The 17007-nt window shown below is 52.0% G+C and overlaps 1 protein-coding gene across 1 annotated transcript in view; it reads right to left on the bottom strand.

Annotated features, from left to right (window-relative positions):
• Positions 1-14265, bottom strand: part of NEFH (neurofilament heavy chain) — a 23216-nt gene extending 8951 nt beyond the window's left edge. Inside the window, exons 1-3 of the mRNA XM_014587599.1 lie at positions 14043-14265; positions 11165-11287; positions 1321-1444 (exon numbers count right to left, since the gene is read on the bottom strand). Of these exons, the coding sequence (XP_014443085.1) occupies positions 1321-1444; positions 11165-11287; positions 14043-14265 (470 nt within the window). The remainder of the gene's footprint in view (positions 1-1320; positions 1445-11164; positions 11288-14042) is intronic.
• Between the last annotated feature and the right edge of the window lie 2742 nt (positions 14266-17007).

The raw sequence follows: 17007 nt of genomic DNA, 5'->3' as shown, positions 1-17007 counted from the left end.
CGTTGGCAGTGGGGGTGTGGGGAGGAGTGCCCCGCCCTCTCCGCCTCCTCCCCGGCGGCCGGGGCAGACCGGCTCCGCCGCAGTGAGGGGGGCGGGGCAGGGGGCCCTAGGAGTAAAGAGGAATCGATGCAGCGTCAGTGGACACCCCCACGTCCCAGCGAGATCCGGGCAGGGAGGACAGAACTCCCGGCGTGGACCAGTGGGGACCCCAGTGTTCCAGTCAGAAGACCCTGCTAGTGTGTTCGGAATAAGAAAGGGGACCTGAAGCCGGAAGAGCCCAAGGAGACCTGATAGTAATAGGGACAAGGTGCCCTCCAGATGGAGCGACGGGAGACTTTGCAATCATTCGGAGGAGACCCCTGCATGAGAGGGGACCCAAGGTTTCCCTAATAGTTGAGGAGCCCTTCGGGACAGATTGTGGGGACCCGGCTGCCGGCTTTGAATAGGGGAGGGAGCCAGGCAGTCTCGAATGGGGGCACAGTGGAAGCTACAGAGGATAGAGATAGGGGACTTTTGAAGCGAGTACGTTTCCCTGATAGTTAGAGGGGCTACCAGGACAGAACGGAAATTCTGCAGCCAGCTGGGGAATCGGGGTCGGGGGCCTGGAGTTGGGGGAATGGAAGTTTGGGAATCACCGCAGAGGATGGAGAGAGGAATCTGGGATCCGGGGTGGGGGACATAGCGTTCTCTAAAAAGTCTGCAGCGTTCCCCAAGATAAGCAGGATACACTGTCAGGGTCCCTCGGTAGGCAGGAGAAATCTAGGGAGGGGCAGAGAACCAGAGTCGGGGTGCTGCAGGGAGGGGATTGGGCATGAAGGTGGGAGAGCTTGCTCTGTGTGGAGTGGGGGTAGGTGACAGATGTGCTAGAAGTCACCCAAGCTGCGCTCACGGGGGTCAGCCCTGCAGTTTGCCCCCCTGCAGTTTGCCTCCGGGTGACCTTGGACAAGTCGCCCACCTGGTTTTCCCATCTGTACGAGGAGGGAGTGGATCTTGCCTTAGGGAGAGGCTGCAGCTCTGTGCCCCTGCCTGTCCCAGGAGCTACCATTTTGGGGGGCTCTCGCTGAATCAGGGGATAAGAACCCTCAGATTGCCTGTGAGTACACCAGCCTCTCTCCCTCAACTTGGAAGTCTGTCTTCCCCTCTCCCTCTTCCCCATTTCCTCAGATTCAGCCCTCTCTTCTCCCAGCCAACCCCCACAGCAGACAAGCTGGCACCCCTGTAGCATCCCTTCTCAGTGTTGGGCAAGGGGTGGGTTGCTTTCTGGGTACCAAGGTCCCTCAACTCCATGAGCTCTAATGGGGATCAGGTAGGAAAAGGCACCCCAGGATCCGGGGATCCTGTAACTGGTCTTGTCTTGAGTGGCAGAAGCACTGCGGCTGACTCTTCAGCACCGCGGACAGGGCCTGATCCTTGTTGGGCAGTAAGAGGTTAACCTCCGGCTTCCCTTGATGGGAAGGGGCGGGAGATGCGCCAGTTCCGCCAGTCCTGCCTCGCCCACCCGGTGCTATGCAGATGGGAACTGAGTGATCCCCAGGGTCACATAGCTAGCCAAGGACCCACCCCTGGGCTTTTTGTTAGGAGTTCAGTTCCCTGCTCTCTCTGATGTTCTCCCCCACACTCTTGGACTGTCTCCTCTATTGGGAGCTGAAAGGACCCCAGGGGATCCTTGAGATTCCTTAGGAGTCAGTGTAGACTCCCCTCCTAGCTCAGAACCTCTTTGGTATAGTTATTTCAGCTCCCACTGCACCTCCAGTTTACCCTGATTTTCCTTCTGTGTGATCCCCAGGATGGGGACAGAGACTCCCCAAGAAAGACCTGCTCCTTTCTCTATGCCCTTAGCTTCACTCCCAGCCCCCTGGTTGTAAGCAGACGCTCAGAGCTAGGGAAGGGATGGTGCTGTCCCTTTAACCACGTTTTACTGGAAGGAGAGTGCGCTGGGGAGGAGGGAGGAGGGGGAAGGGAGTTTCTGGTTTCGCAAGGAGAAGCAGAACATGATGAAGCATTTTCCCCTGCATTTAAAGATCCAGTTGTGCTCCAGTTTGCAGGGGGCTGACGGCTGGTTTGCAGGCAGTGCTGGGAGAATGGAGGTAAGTGGCCGGTCTGAGGCAACTAAGCAGGGAGTTAGAGAGGCTTGGTAGGGCCCTGCTCTCTCACATGGCTCCCCAGGTATTTGTCATTCTGCTTGGAATTCTGCCATTAGAGCTTTGTTCCTTTGGGTCTTTTCAGTCTGCAGAATGCAGATACATTCTCCGGATGTGAGAAAGGTGACAAGCAGCTGACAGCAAGAAGGGAGGACCCACAGGAAAGGTCAGACGAGAAGGGAGGGGGCAGGATGGAGTCTGTTGAGGACGAGGGGCCCACAGCCATCAAGTTGCAGCTGCCTTTGGATTCCAGGGAGCCCCAAGCATGACTCCGGTGGCTGGAGAAATGGCACGAGGGCAGGAACCCTGAGGTCAGTCCCACACAGGGCCATTCAGGCTCACCTCCAGGAAGCCATCCCTGACTAGGGTCACCCCCACATGTAGTAATTCTCCCTCTGCGGTGCTGCCCTGGTCTCTAGTCCTAATCCCTGTCACTGCACTCCCCACTCTTGTGTAGTAACTGACTGAAAGGATGGGTAATCCCATTCATTTTCAGCCAAGCTTGTGGTCTAGAGGGGACTGAGAGTGATTCTGCGTTGAGTCCTTGGGGCTTGACTCACTTTGACCTTCCTGTGATTCTCTCTCCCTTCAGAAGTGAGTAGAACAGCATATGAATTCAGCCACCCACCAAATGCTTACTGAGCACCTGTTACGTGAAAAGCACACACTGAACATTGAGGATACAGAATTTCCGGAACGCGCCCAAATTGTCTGCCTGGGTCACGGAATCTCAAGTCCTTTCCAAATCCCAGCCCAGTATTTCCCAAGACACCCTGAGGAGGATGATAAGTTACTCCTTTTAAAAAGGAGAAGAAAAGAGGGAGTGTCATGGCCAAAAGAGTTAAACAGAGTTTGGGAGCAGCAGATGGCATGGTGGTTAAGTTGCTGGACTCCCACATGGTTGAACACGGTTCAAGTCTTAGACCTGGCGACTTGTAATTCATGCAAGGAGTGTGTATGTGCATGCCCAAAGTCCAAGAAGGAGAATAGAGAGGGAAGGGATTGCAGTGTGGTCTTTCTCCCTGGGGGTGATTTCTCACTTTCCCTCTCTCTATCTCTCTGGTGAATACACATACCCTATGGTAAAAACTTAAAAAAAAAAATTGTTTAAACAGTTCTTGGGACAGATTGTCCCTGAGCACCAAGACTTTCCCAGAGGCAGGTGCAGTGTGCCTTTTCCCAAAGGTATTTACCCTCAGACTCTTCTTGCCCCTGAGCGTCTCTAGAACTAGGGTCCCCTGGCCCACTCTGAGGGACCCACTCAGTCCTGAGCCTGAGCCTCTGCTGTCCCTGGGCTGTCAGAGCTCCTGTGTGTACAGCAGAGAGAACTCAGCTACCCCTCTCTCCTTGGTCCCTTCTCAAAGCTTGTTCACTAGCCAAGGATCATTGTCCCTGTTCTATAGACAAGAAAGCTGATGCAAGGCCAGGTAGTGGGTCTCCTGAGTTGACTCAGCCCAGTGTCTGAAATCCCAGTGTCTGAAATCACTCAGGCCTCAGCTGGTACCAGACCCACTGAGTGGAAATCCATTTCTCTTCCACATTAGAGACCCAAATGGTCCTAGTATGGAGGAATGAGACCTTCAGAGAGGGATAGGAAGCTCTTTAGGGCTGGAGTGTCTCCTGGCCTCTGACAAATCACCCAGCCGAGAACCGTCATGACCCAATGTCAGCACTTCCTTCATGTGAGGGCCCACTTCCTGGCCTGGACACCCTGTACCACTGTGTCACCTCTGTGGGGAGCAGCATGTGACCACTGTTTTGGGTGCATTTTCTAAACTCCTCATTCTCTTTTTCTGATTTATTTTTCTGAATAAAACTTGACCTTTTTTTTATTTTTTATTGTTTTTTTTGAGAGAGAGAGATTTTTGCTACAGGGCACATGCGCTCACCAGAAAGATGGAGAGACAGAAAGTGAAAAATCATCTCCCCAGGGAAATGGCCATGCCACAATCCCTTCTAAATTCTCCTCTCAGGATTTTGGGCATACATGCACACATGCTCGGCATGAGTTTTAAGCTGCTGAGTCCAGGACTCGAACCGTGGTCAACTACATGAGAGTCCAACAATGTAACCATTACACCATCTCCTGATCCCAAGACTTGAGCTTTTCTTTTCTTTCCTTTTTATCTTTTAAAGAATTATTTATTTATTTAATTTTATTTGCATTGCTATTTTTTTTTAACTTGACCAGAGAGAGAGAAAGGAAAAGTGAGAAAACAAGCCGCCAGATCCAGGACTCGCAGTTGGCCATGTGGTAGTCCAGCGCCCTCAACTGCCATGCCATCGCTGGCCCCGAGACTTGACTTCTTCTTCAAAGAATTATTTATTTAATTCTATTAGTTGTTATTATTTTTCAATTTGACCAGAGAGAGAAAGGGAAACTGAGAAAGCAAGCTGCCAGATCTGGTTCTCGAACCAGAGTCATCCAGTGCCTTTAACCACCATGCTACTGCTGGCCCCAAGACTCGATCTTTTATAACATGTCTTTCTTTGTCTCTTCCCACTTAAATGTAAGCTTCATAAGAGCAGAGAAATTTTTTTTCCCCCAGGAAGAACATTTGCTCTGTGGAGAGCAGAGAGAGATTAGAAGAAAGCACTCTTCATGGGGAATGGTCATACCACAATCCCTTCTCCTCCATTTCTCCCTCTTTGCATGATTTTGGGTATGCACACACACATGTCAGCATGTTTTTTAAGCCACTGGGTCCAAGACTCAAACTGTGTATTCTGTGGAATCTAACCACCTTAATCACCAGGCCACAGAGCCAGCCCACGGGCAAGGATTTTTTTTTTAATATGTTGGTTTTTGAAAAAAACGCTTATTTATTTATTTGTTGTAATTTTCAAGCCACCGTGTCTGGATCTTGAACCATGGTGGGCCATGTGAGAATCCAGCACCCTAACTACCACGCCACCTGCTGGCCCCCAGTGGCAGGAATTTTTTTGCCTGTTTTATTCACTGCTGATTTCCCCAGCTGGTGCAGCATTGGCTGTCGTACAATAGGTGCTTAACAAGTGGTTGTAGAATGACAGAGGCTCGGCCAGGGAGGCCTGTGATCGCCAGGCAATTCAGCACCAGGCGTCTGGACAGTTCCTGGCCTGCTCAAGCCTTGGAGGGAGGCCAAGGCAGGAGCACCAGGGCAAGTGGGCTTACTAGTGTGGTCCCGCACCACGCTTGGTCCCCTTTGCTGAGACTCAGGCCTTGCACATTCCATTGCTGGCAAACTCACCCCACTACTAGTATCCTTCCCTTTTTGAGTTCCCCAGTTCTTTTTGTGCCTCTGAAGCACTGAGCATTTCTTCCTTCTTGCCTCTGCCTCTTTCCCCTTTAGAGTTCCCTCTGCCCTTCATTCTCATCTCTCCTTCCCGCCCTCCTGTCTCCACTTCATTCCCTTTCCTCTCTCCTTCCCTCCTTCCTCTCCCCTATCCCACCTTCTATCGTTTCTCTGCCCTCCTTATCCTTTCCCTCCTCCCCTCTTCTTCTTTTTCCTTCTCCCTCTTTTGAGGTGCCCTATTTTTGCTGGGCTCGAATCTGATTTATAGGAAAGAGAAGGCAGCCTCCCTACCCCTACTCCCTTTAGGGAGCAAACAGCAAAAAACAACTACATGCAGTTTTGCATAAGCCTCCCCCTCCAGGTTTCCACCCACGCTCCTAACTACCAGGGGACTGCCACAGCTGATAAGAGCCTGCAGCAGGCTTGCTGGCCCACCCGTCTGCCGCCCTAGAACCATGTGGGTGGGAGGCTGAATCCTGCCCCAAAGGCCAGGCAGGAGCAAGTGGGTGGCTTCACAGGTCTGCCCTCTCCTGCCCCTGTGTCTGTGTGGGCAACTTTGGATGAATGAACTTTGGCTGTGGTTCTGGAGACTGGAAATGAGACAGTTCATTGGTCTTCCCTAGGGGACCCTTGGTGACTGAATGGGGCTTGCTGAATGACAAGTGCCTCAGGACTATCACTAATTACCTAGAGCAAGAGACTACATAGCAATAGGAACAAAAACACTCATCTTAGGAGGGAGAGGATGCGTCAGTCTTTCTGCCTGGCCTCTCATCCCTACTGTGAAGTAGGGACAGTTTCTAGTTCGGTTTCTAGTTCTCCTTCCTGTTTGGGAAATGAAGACTCATGGAGCACCTGCTGTGTGATAAGGCCACGCTGAATGCCTCAGCACTTATAGAACCTCTAAGTGCCCTAAATTGTGTACTCTCAAGTCCTTCCCAAATCCCAGCACAGCATTTCCTAAAGCACCTTCAGGATAATAAGGTGCTCCTTTAAAAAAGAGAAGGGTGGGTTACTGCTTCAGGTTATGCAGCCAGTAAGTGGTGGAGCTGGGTTTCAAACCCAAGTCTGAGGGCTCCTCTGCAAGTGTTCTCAACTGCCAGACAATGCCACAGGTCGCATTCACAGGAAGGCCAGTTGCACCCAGCACTGGTCAGGAACTCTGCCCCAGGGGTCCCTCCTGACACCCCTGAAGCAAAGGGAGTTGAGAACCGGCTCTGTTTTTTTTCCTCTGGTTCTTTCCTCTAGGGTGTCTGGGGTGAGGCAGAAGACAGATCTCCCAGGCAGGATAGTCAGAGAAGTGGAGATGGTGGCCGGCTCAGCCTCCTGAGAGCCCAGCGAGGAGACAGATAAGTGGAAAGCGGTCAGGCAGTAACTGATGCCTGATGTTCTCAGGGTAAATCTGAGTCATCAAGAAAATGATGTTGGCAGCCTTTGTGCGGGGAGCTCCTGCCTGCTGCATTCTGGCCTCTTTCATACAAGGTGTCTGCACCAGTTCTGCCAGGGATGCAGGGTCCTCATCCTCTCTGGAGCAGGGCATCAAGGTCAAAGAAACAAAGTGACCCGCCAAGGTCACGGGGCAAGGGGGAGGGGCTGTGACTCACACCAAGGTCTTGAGGGGCTCAGGACCCCTACACTTCCCAGTGTCCACACTGGCTCTCAAAAAGAAAAGGAAAAAGCCCTGTGATGTTTCATCTCTTTATTCTGGAGGATATGGAAGTCCATGCTACATTTTAGAAAGATTCTGAGGGCTAGCAGGTGAGAGGGTGGTTAAGGCACTGGACTCCCACATGGCTGACCGCAGTTCGAGTCCTGGACCTGGTGGCTTGCTTTCTCTCTCTCTCTTTCTCTCTCTCTTTCTCTCTCTCTGTCATCTCTCTGGTGAGCTCACATGCCCTATAGCAAATTTTCAAAAGTATAATAATAATAACTAATAAAATTAAATTTAAAAAGGAAAGATTCTGTGCAGGGTTTAAATTGGGACCTGAGGGAAGAGTTGACAGCTGAATAAAAGTTCATTCCTGATGCTAAGTGTCAGCAGATAATGAGGCATTACTGGCTTCAAAGAGGCCTCTGCAAGTAGGCACAGCCTCAGGCGTGGTGGACTTAAGCTTGCCTCCTTGGAGGCAGCCACACCTAGGCTGTCCTCTGCAGTCAGGTTGTGTGAGGACTGACAGGGCCCAGCAGCAGCCCAGCAGTGCCCGAGGGCAGCGGGTGCCAGCTTGGGAGTGCTGTCAGGACAGTTGCTAAAACCTCTGCCTCTGCCCTGAGCCTGGCGCTTGCTCTGGATAGAAGATAAGGCGCCCAAGGGACCTGGACTGGGGACTTGCAACACACACAGGGAAGGCTCTGCTGGGCGCCTCAACTGCTTTCTGGCATCTGGGAGGCTAGTGGTGCAGGAGGGAGGAGGCAGATCTGAGCTTAAGGTCTTGCCTTTCTGTTCTGGAGAGTCAGTAGCGATCATGTACCTTTTTTTTCCCCCCCTTCTTTTTATTGGTCAGAGGGTGAGCGTACTCACTGGAGTGAGACAGGTGAGAAAGCATCACCCTTGAGGGATGACCGTATTGTAGTCCCTTCCCATTTCTTCTCTTGGGATTCTGGGTACACACGTACACACACCTCACATGTTTCTCAAGCTGCCAGAACTGGGACTGGGATTGTGCCTTCAGCCATGTGGGATCCAGCTGCATTTTCCACCACGCAACAGCCGTGCTAGTCACCAATGCAAAGTCTCGGCCCTGCCCATATCTGCTGGGTCAGACCCTGCAGGAGGGGCCTGGAGTGAGCATTCTCAGCCAGCGTCCCGAGAGCAGTAGAACTGCCGCTGGACCTGGCCTCAACCCGGCTGCCAGGCTTGCTGATCCAGCCGCTGCTGTGAAGTCGCTCACACACGACCTTTCTTACCGGGGCTCCACCACAACTCCGAAGCTTCCGTGAGCACGTTGAGGCCCAAGGAGGTTAAATCTCTTGCTCAGCACTGAGCTAGGATTCAGAACTTCACAGCCTGGCTCTAGAATGCCACTCTGTTGCCCATAATGACTGGCCCTCTTGGGGACACCTTCCTCATCCCCCAAGTCCTCTCCATGGCAGTGCTGTGTGCACAGTCATCACCAAACTGCACGTCCTGGGACCTGGGCGATGACACGTGCTGCAGTCCCTGGGGCCTGTGCCTCCTCATCCCTCCTAGGTCACGAGCCCATGGGGGCAGGGAGGTCTTTGCACCTGGGGGTGAACAAATAGTGGGGACATGAACACGTGAGCCATAGACTGAAGGACACAGAATGTTCCCTGGTGGCAGCTCGTGGGGGAGAGTCAGGGCTGAACAGAGTGGACAGAGAGGGCTGGTGTGCCCTCCCCTGCCCAAGTCTCTTCTCCCTTCCAAACCCGCCTCCAGGAAGCCTGATTGTGTTACATTCTCACGTAGGCTGAGCTTCCTGTCAAACCCTTTCCTTCACCCCATTATTCACTGCCCCAATTCACTCCCCTTCTTGAAAGTTTTATTTGTTTTAAGAATTATTTAATTTTTTATTATAATTATTTTAATTTGCTATAGGGCACATGTGCTCACCAAAAAGAGAGAGAGAGAGAGAAAGTGAGGAAGCAAGCCACCAGGTTCGGGACTCTAACTGCAGTAGGCCATGGGGAGCCCAGCGCCTCAACCACCACACCACCTGCTGGCTCTGAAACTCCTCTATCCTTCAGATATCCCATGTTACCTCCTCTTCCAGAGACCTTTCACTAGTGCTGCGGTTTTTGTTTGTTTGTGTTTTGCTTTTTTGGTTTAATGCCAGAGGGTACGTGGAAAAGCACCCTGTGGTAGGGCTGGGTCACACTGAAATCTCTTCCTTCAGTTCTCAGTTTCATGAGGATTCTGGGTATGCATGTGTGCACCCAGCATATTTTCATCTTCTTTTTACAAATATTTAATTTTATTTTTTATTATTATTAATTTGCTATAGGGCATATGTGCTCACCAGAGACACACAGACAGACAGACAGACAGAGTGAGCTGGCAGGTCCAGGACTCAAACTGCAGTCAGCCACGTGGGAATCCAGCACTGTAACCACCACATCAACATGGTCCCTCCCAGCATGTTTTTCAAACCACCAGGACTGAGACTCAAACCCTGGTCGGCCGCATGGGATCCAGCTTCCTCTGCGCAGCCCTTAAGCACTGTGCCGCAGACTGCAGGGTTTTGAGAGCTTCCTTTGAGCTCACCAAGCGCCCTACCTTGCTCTCATTCTCCCCCTAGTACTGTATTCTACAGGGCTTATTCTCCCAGCTGGACTGTCAGCTTTACAGGGCAAGAGCAGGCTCTTTTATTCAATGTGGTATTCTTAGCACCTGATACCAGAGTTAGTAATGTTTGTTGAATGAAAAAATGTCAGCAGTGGGGGCCAGCAGGTGGCGTGGTGGTTAAGGCACTGGAGTTCCACATGGCGGACTGCATTTCAAGTCCTAGACCTGGCAACTTGCTTTCGCTTTCTCTCTCTCTCTCTCTCTCTCTCTCTGGTGAGTGCATGTGCCCTATAGCAAATTTAAACAATAATAATAAAGAAAATTGGGACCAGCAGGTGACTAAGGCACTGGACACTCCCACATGGCTGACCACTGTTTGAGTCCCTTTCTCACTTTGCCTCTTTCTCTCTCTCTGGTCAAATTTAAAAAATAAGTGAATAGATCAATAAAATTAAATAATTCTTTTTTTTAAAAAATTATTTTTATTGAATTTCATTTGTTGTTATTATTTTTCAATTTGACCAGACAGCCACAGAGAGAGAAAAGGAAAGTGAGAAAACAAGACACCAGGTCCAGGACTTGAACCACGGTCAGTCATGTGGGAATCCAGTGCCTTTAACCACCATGGCACCTGCTGGCTCCAATAATTAAGTTTTCTTTTTTGGAGAGGGTTTTACTATAGGGTGCGTGCACTTGCCAGAAAGACAGAGACAGAGAGATAGAAAGCGAGAAATCACCCGGGGGGTTGGGGGGGGAGTGGCCATGCCGCAATCCCTTCTCTTTCATTCTCCTCTCTGGATCTTGGGCATGCATGCACATGTGCCCGGCATGAATTTAAGCCACCGGTTCCAGGACTGGAACCGCAGTTGGCTACATGGGAGTCCAGCGACATAGCCATCATGCCAACTGCTGGCCCCCAATAAATAATTATTTAAAAAATAATAATAAAATTAAATAATTTTTTAAAACAGTGACTTCCCATAGACTCTATTCCATGTTCTACATTAGTTATAACCAGTCTTGGATGATATTTCACAAACCAGAGTAGAAAAAAAAAAAGAATAAAAGAGGCTCAGCGGGCCTTACAGGCCAGCAGATGAGGCGACTGAGGCCGAGGGTCAGCGGCAGGTCTGACTGGCAGGTGCAGCTCGCAGCTGCCTTGCTGGTCGCTGGGTCTGTGAGATGAGAGGATGGGATCAAAGACGTCAGAGGGACTTCGCTCATTGTCACAGTCATTGCCATTTACTGGGTGCTTGCAAGATACACAGGTCGGGGAGGACCCATAATCCCCCTTTACAAACGAGCGAACGAAGGCACAGAGAGAAAGTCACTTGCGTATTTATCAGTGTATCTTCTGGTTGGTTCCTTTCACGAACTTATCCGGGTCCCGTTGGAGTCACAAGATTTGTCGTCAAACCCACTTTCCAGAAGAGGAAACCGAGGCCAAAACTACAGAACCGGTTTCTCTGCCTCGTAATACTAGGCTGGCTCTCGGATGACCATGGTACCGGCAACCCCGCCCCCTGCAGGCTGCAGGTGCACCTTCCTCTTGCTCAGCTCCGCCCTTCGGCGCCGGAAACACCCGAATGCTCCCTCGGCCTCCGAAGATTGCCGAGCTGTCCTCCGAAGGCCTGGGCTGGGAGAAAAGGGGTATGCCGCCTGCTACCGGGACCTGACTTCCTGGGAGGTCTTGTTTGCCGCGTGTCTGGCCAGAGGCATCATCCGGGACTACAAAAAGGCGGAGGGCTTGGTTGCTGCTGCTTCTTTGCTTGTGAGTAACTCCCTGAGTTGGCGGGGAGGCACGGGAGAGAAAGGAGGGTGGTGGGAAGGGGCGTAGCCTCTGCCTCTGCGGGACCACTGCGCTTCCAGAGGGCTGCCAGCTTCTTACTGAACTGCCTCAAGCAGTAACACCCGTCTCTGTCTGTTGGCAGCAGCCTCCTCCCTACACCTCAGTTTTTGCACCTGTAAAATGGGGCCTCTCTCAATTCCTGACCCCAGACAGGCACCTGAGAAATCAGAACTGAGTTGGGCAAGGCGGTGTAGACGGCCCTGGGGGCCCTTTCCCTGCTGCGTTAGGCCTGTGGAGATTGGAGGTGCCTGCACCCCAGGGTGAAGACAGACATGAGGTGTGGCCATGGAAGTACCAGTAGCAGACGTAGCTTGGTTATTGAGTACCCTGTGCTTGACATTGCATGAAGTGGGCTCAGACCTCATCACAGCCCCGTCTCCTAGGTACTGTTGTTGCCATCCACAATTTACCCATGAAGTATTTGCTGCCCAGAGTCCAAGTGTTCAAGGTCACACTGCTAACAAGTGGTGGAAGCTGGGACCAACAGTTAGTGTAATGGCTATGTTGCTGGGCTCCCATGTAGTCGACCGCGGTTCGAGTCCCGGACCTGGTTGCTTAAACTCATGCCAGGCGTGTGTGCGGGCGTGCCCAAGATCCTGAAAGGAGAAGTGAGAAGGGATTGTGGCGTGGCCATCCCCCCTGGCGGGTGATTTCTCGCTTTCTGTCTCTCGCTGTCTTCCTGGTGAGCATACGCACGCTATAGCAAAAACCTCTCAAAAAAAAAAAAAGGAAAGAAAAAAATTTTTTAAATTAAAAAAAAAAAAGAACAAGTGGCGGAAGCAGTCGTGCCCAGGCTTTCCCACTGTACTGAGAACCATGTTACCTGGCAGGAAAATGGCAGAGGGGGGAAATGACAAGGCCTTAAGAGGTTTTTGATTGTTTAGCCTTCTGCCATGGAGGGAGAGACAGAGAGGGAAAGTGAGAAATCACTCCCTGGAAGGATGGCCACACCACAATTCCTTCTCCATTCTCCTGGGGTTTGGGGGCACATGTGTACATGCGCTCGATGTGAATTTCAAGCCACTGGGTCTCAGACTCGAGCTGTCGTCGGCCATGTGAGAGTCCAGCACCTTAACCACACCACCTGCTGTCTGGAGCCTAAGCGTTTTAATGATAACCTCAGTTGGGTAACCTCTACATGCTGGCTGCTGGCTTAAGGGCATCCCGTGAGTCCTTTATATTCCTGACAGCGACTCTAGCGTAGGTTTTGTTCTTTCCATTTCACAGATGAGACTCGGAGAGGTCACCTCGTAGACCTCAGGAGGGCACTGTTAGTGGGAAACAGCCATGTTTGGGTTCATCAGTGGCGCCCTCTGCCTGCCTGTGTGTCCCGTTAGGAAGACTGCTCCCCTCTGAGCCAATGGGAAGCTTAGTCTGGAAGGGCCTGGACATGCTCTCCCCAGCTGCTGTTTTTCGATTTACGGGAGTACTGACCAGGCGCGGAGACCCGCTTTTGAAGATTGGGTTTGCTCCTAATTATCTGTGACTCCAGTGCGCCTCGGATTAGTTTCAGGTATCCCCGGACCTCAGGTTCTCTATTAATGAAATATAGAGATTAGACGGTCCCAATTACCAGGATACCTGCCGGCTTGAGTATTTTAAAACTTTTATTTCTTTTAGGTTTTTGTCATAGGGCATGTGAATTTGCCAGAGAGAGAGAGAAAATGAGAAATCACCCCGCTGGGGGTGGGGAGAGAGAGAGAGAAAATGAGAAAACCTCCCTGGGAGGATGACCATGAAGCAATCCCTTCTCCTCTACTCTCCTCTTAGGATTTTGGGCACGCATGCACGCGTACACATGCGCCCAGTGTGAGTTTCAGGCCACTGGGTCTGAGACTCAGTTTGTGGTGGGCCGTGTGGGAGCCTAGCGTGGTGATGCCACCTGCTAGCCCTGCGCTTAAGTATTTTATGTCTGCAGGCGAAGTGACAGCCTGAGGTTCAGCAAGCCACATCTTCTGAGAATGTCTTTTTCTTCCTTCCTTTATTCTTTTTCCTTTGCCAGAGGGTGCATGTGCTTGTTAGAGAGAGAGGGAGAGTGAGAAGGCACCCTGGGGAGATGGTACTGCTGCAATCCCTTCTTCACGTCTCCCTCCCTTCTGGATTTTGGGCACACATGCACACGCACCTGGCGTGTCTCTCAAGCTGCCCAGTCTGGGACTCAAACCACACAGTCAGCCATGTGGGATCAAGTCCCCCGCCATGCCACCGGCTGGCCTTGAGAATTTCTGACGAGGGGAAAGCTGCCATCTTGCCCAGACTATCCCTGCCTAAGACTCCCACCGCCTGCCTGAGTGAAGGGGAGCACCTGCCTCTGAGCAATGGCACTGCTACTGCCACTGGGGAAGGCTCACTCCTCGATGGGGCGGAGCCCACGTGGGTGCCAGCACTCGCGCTTCCCGGCCAGTGGCCAGTGCCTGCGCGTCTGCCTCTGTAAAGTGGGGCAGTAATAGTACCGCTCCAGTGGGGACTTAAGAGGAAGTCATAGGCAAAGCGAACGCCATTTCTGACCTAGAAGCCCCTCAGAACTTCGCTGTTACCTGTGGTGTCTGCAGCACCGTTCTGGCACCGAGGGAGTGTCTGAGCCTTGGACCTTGCCTGCCTTTTGCCCCCTGAGACCAAGATGGTATTAGAGGAAGTGGAGAAAGGTGGGGTCTTGCTGCAACTGGAGGATCCAGATTCGGGGCGCAGGCAGCTCCGGCCCTGAAGCTGCTGGTGCTGGCAGCCAGGCCTGAGGGGCCGCTGACGGGCATTCTTGCACATCCTCGGCTGGCAGCAGCCCCTGGGGAGGGACAGCGGCCGTGTGAGGACAGAGGAGGCGGAGAAACGGTGTCGGAAATACTGCATTGTGTGCCCTGGGCTGCTGTGGGCTGTGGCCTCGTGGTTCGAGATGAGATACTGAGGCGCGTGCTTGCTTCGGGCTCCACACAGTCATGTCAGTCGTCCCAGGACAGGGCTGAGAGGCGTGCTGTCGTGTTTTCAACCTACAGTATGGGGACTGCACCCCTGGAGGCCTGTGGGCGAGCTGCAGGGGACCTGGAGTCCCAAGGCTGTGTGCAGGATCACGGGGGTGATTCTCAAGAGACAGAAGACCCCCAGTGTCAAGCATCTTTGATTAGGGATCATAACTGGTCCCAGACGCCATGTCCCCTCCTTTCCTCTTGTCATCTGTTTAACAAACATTTCCTAGGGCCTGTTTCAGGCGCAGCCCTGCACAAAGCATCCAGCCATGAAGAGGGCGGGCTCGCAGCTCCCCTGTCAGAGCCCCAAGTGCAGGGCCAATTTGTGTTTTAATTGGAGAATGTGCATGCTTACCCAGAGAAGGAGAGGGAGAAAGCACCCCCCAATGGGGCATGGCCACGCTGCACCCCTTCTCCATCTCTTCATCCTGTCGGGATTTGGTGCATGCACACACATGTACCTGGTATGTTTTTCACGTCGCCAGGCTGGGACTCCAACCATAGTCAGCCCTGTGGGATCTGACTCTCGTAACTACTAGGCAGTGGGGCCAGTCCCACGGCCAATTTTTTTTTTTTTAAGAGATTTTTGCCATAGGGCACGTGTTCTTGCCAGAGAAACAGAGACAGAGAGACAGAAAGTGAAAAATCATGCCCCGGGGGGTGGTCATGCCATAATCCCTTCTCCAGTCTCCTCTCAGGATTTTGGGCATGCACACACACGTGCCCAGTGTGATTTTTAAGCCACCAGGTTCAAGATTCAAACCGCGGCTGAATATGTGGGAGTCCAGTGACATAACCATTACGCCACCTGCTGTCCCCCCCCCGGGCCAATTTTATAAGAGCTTATTGGACTGAAGGACAAGCCCAGGGCTCCGGGAGCCTCACAGTGGGGCACCTGTGGTGGGGGGCGATGAGAGTCCGAGCTGGGTCCTGGCTCAGGGCATGTGGCCTCTTGTAGACCACTGGCCTCGCTGAGTCTGTTTCCCCTTCCCCCTAGCCCGATGACTGCTCTCCAGAACGTGGTGAAGGTGGAGGAGAGGAGGGTCTGTAGGTGCCCGGCCCTAGCAGATGGCGGCTGTGTGTTGGGTTCCTTGGAACCAGGACCTGACCCAGGCACCCACACTCAGCACAGTGCTCCCTCCCTTCCTTTGGAGCCAGAGGGGCTCCCGTTTGAAATGGGCGGTGGGGGCAAGCACTGGTGGGATTCGGGGATCTGGCACCCTTTCTCCTGCTCCGCCTGGCCTCACTGGGCAACCCCAGACACCTCCCAGAGGCCTCAGTCTCTTACCCACACAGAGGGAGCCGGGCTACCTGGTCTTCTATGGGCAGATGCGTATGGACAGTGGGAGTACCAGAAAGGTGAGTAGTCAAGGAGAGCTCCCTGGAGGAGGTGGCATAGCTAAGGTCTGAAAGATTGAGAACAGGAGTACTGAAAAAACTGGTGTGCTCCCTTGGCCTGGGGTTTTTCTGGTAGAACTTCTGGGCGTAATGGAGGAATTTGAGGATGGAACCCTGGGCTCCAGTAGGAGGACAGTAGAGGGGTCTGGGAGAACTGCCTCTTTGCTCCGAAGCTCACTGAGTGGTGGAGTTAAAGACACAGAGCAGGGCCCTTGGGGTCAGGCAGGCCTGGTTTTGAGTCCCTGTCATTGAGGGTCCTCGGTAAGAATTTCACTTGTTTAAACCTTGTTATTTCAAACATCTGGGAAATGGGCGAAATAATCACACTTGTGTCAAAAGGATGTTGGGTGTTCCGTGACTCCATTTATCTGAAATCCCCAGCACAGGTGAGTCTAGAGACAGAAAGTAGGTTAGCGGTTACCTGCTGCTGGGAGCCTGCGGGGATTGGAGGAGGACAGCTCCGAATATGGGGCTTCTTCTCAGGGTAACGACGTTCTGAAATTCACCATGGTGGCCGCGTAACTGCGAACTACTAAAAACCGTGGAATTGTGTACTTTTTAAAAAAAGAATTATTGGGGAACAGCAGGTGGCGTGGTGGTTAAGGCTCTGGATACTCCCACATGGCCGACCAGGGTTCGAGTCCTGAATCTGGTGGCTTGCTTTCTCACTTCCTCTCTCTCTCACTCTCAACCTCTGTCTCTCTCTGGTTAAATTAAAAAATGAATGACTACATGAAATAAGATAAATAATTTTTTAAAAAGAATTATTTATTTAACTTTATTTTTAAATTCGCTACAGGGCACATGTGCTCACCAGAGAGAGAAAGAAAGAGAGAGAGAGAAGGAAAATGAGAAAGCAAGCCACCAGGTTCGGGACTCAAACCGCAGTTGGCCATGTGGGAGTCCAGCACCTTTCACTGCCACACCACCTGCTGGCCTGGAATTGTGTACTTTAAAAAAAATTTATTTTCTTATTATTATTTAATTTGCTGTCACCAGAGAGAGACAGAGAGAAAGTGAGGAAGCAAGTCACCAGTTCTGGGCCTCAAATCATGGTCGGTCATGCAGGAGTCCAGCGCCTCAACCACCACGCCACCTGCTGGCCCCGGAATTGTGTACTTTTAATGGTGGAGTGGTATGGCAGAGG

The sequence above is a fragment of the Tupaia chinensis genome, unplaced genomic scaffold (assembly GCF_000334495.1).
Source record: "Tupaia chinensis unplaced genomic scaffold, TupChi_1.0 Scaffold000226_1, whole genome shotgun sequence".
Classification (NCBI taxonomy): domain Eukaryota; kingdom Metazoa; phylum Chordata; class Mammalia; order Scandentia; family Tupaiidae; genus Tupaia; species Tupaia belangeri.
Note: the sequence above shows the minus strand (reverse complement) of the source record. Positions and strands in the feature narration are given on the sequence as shown.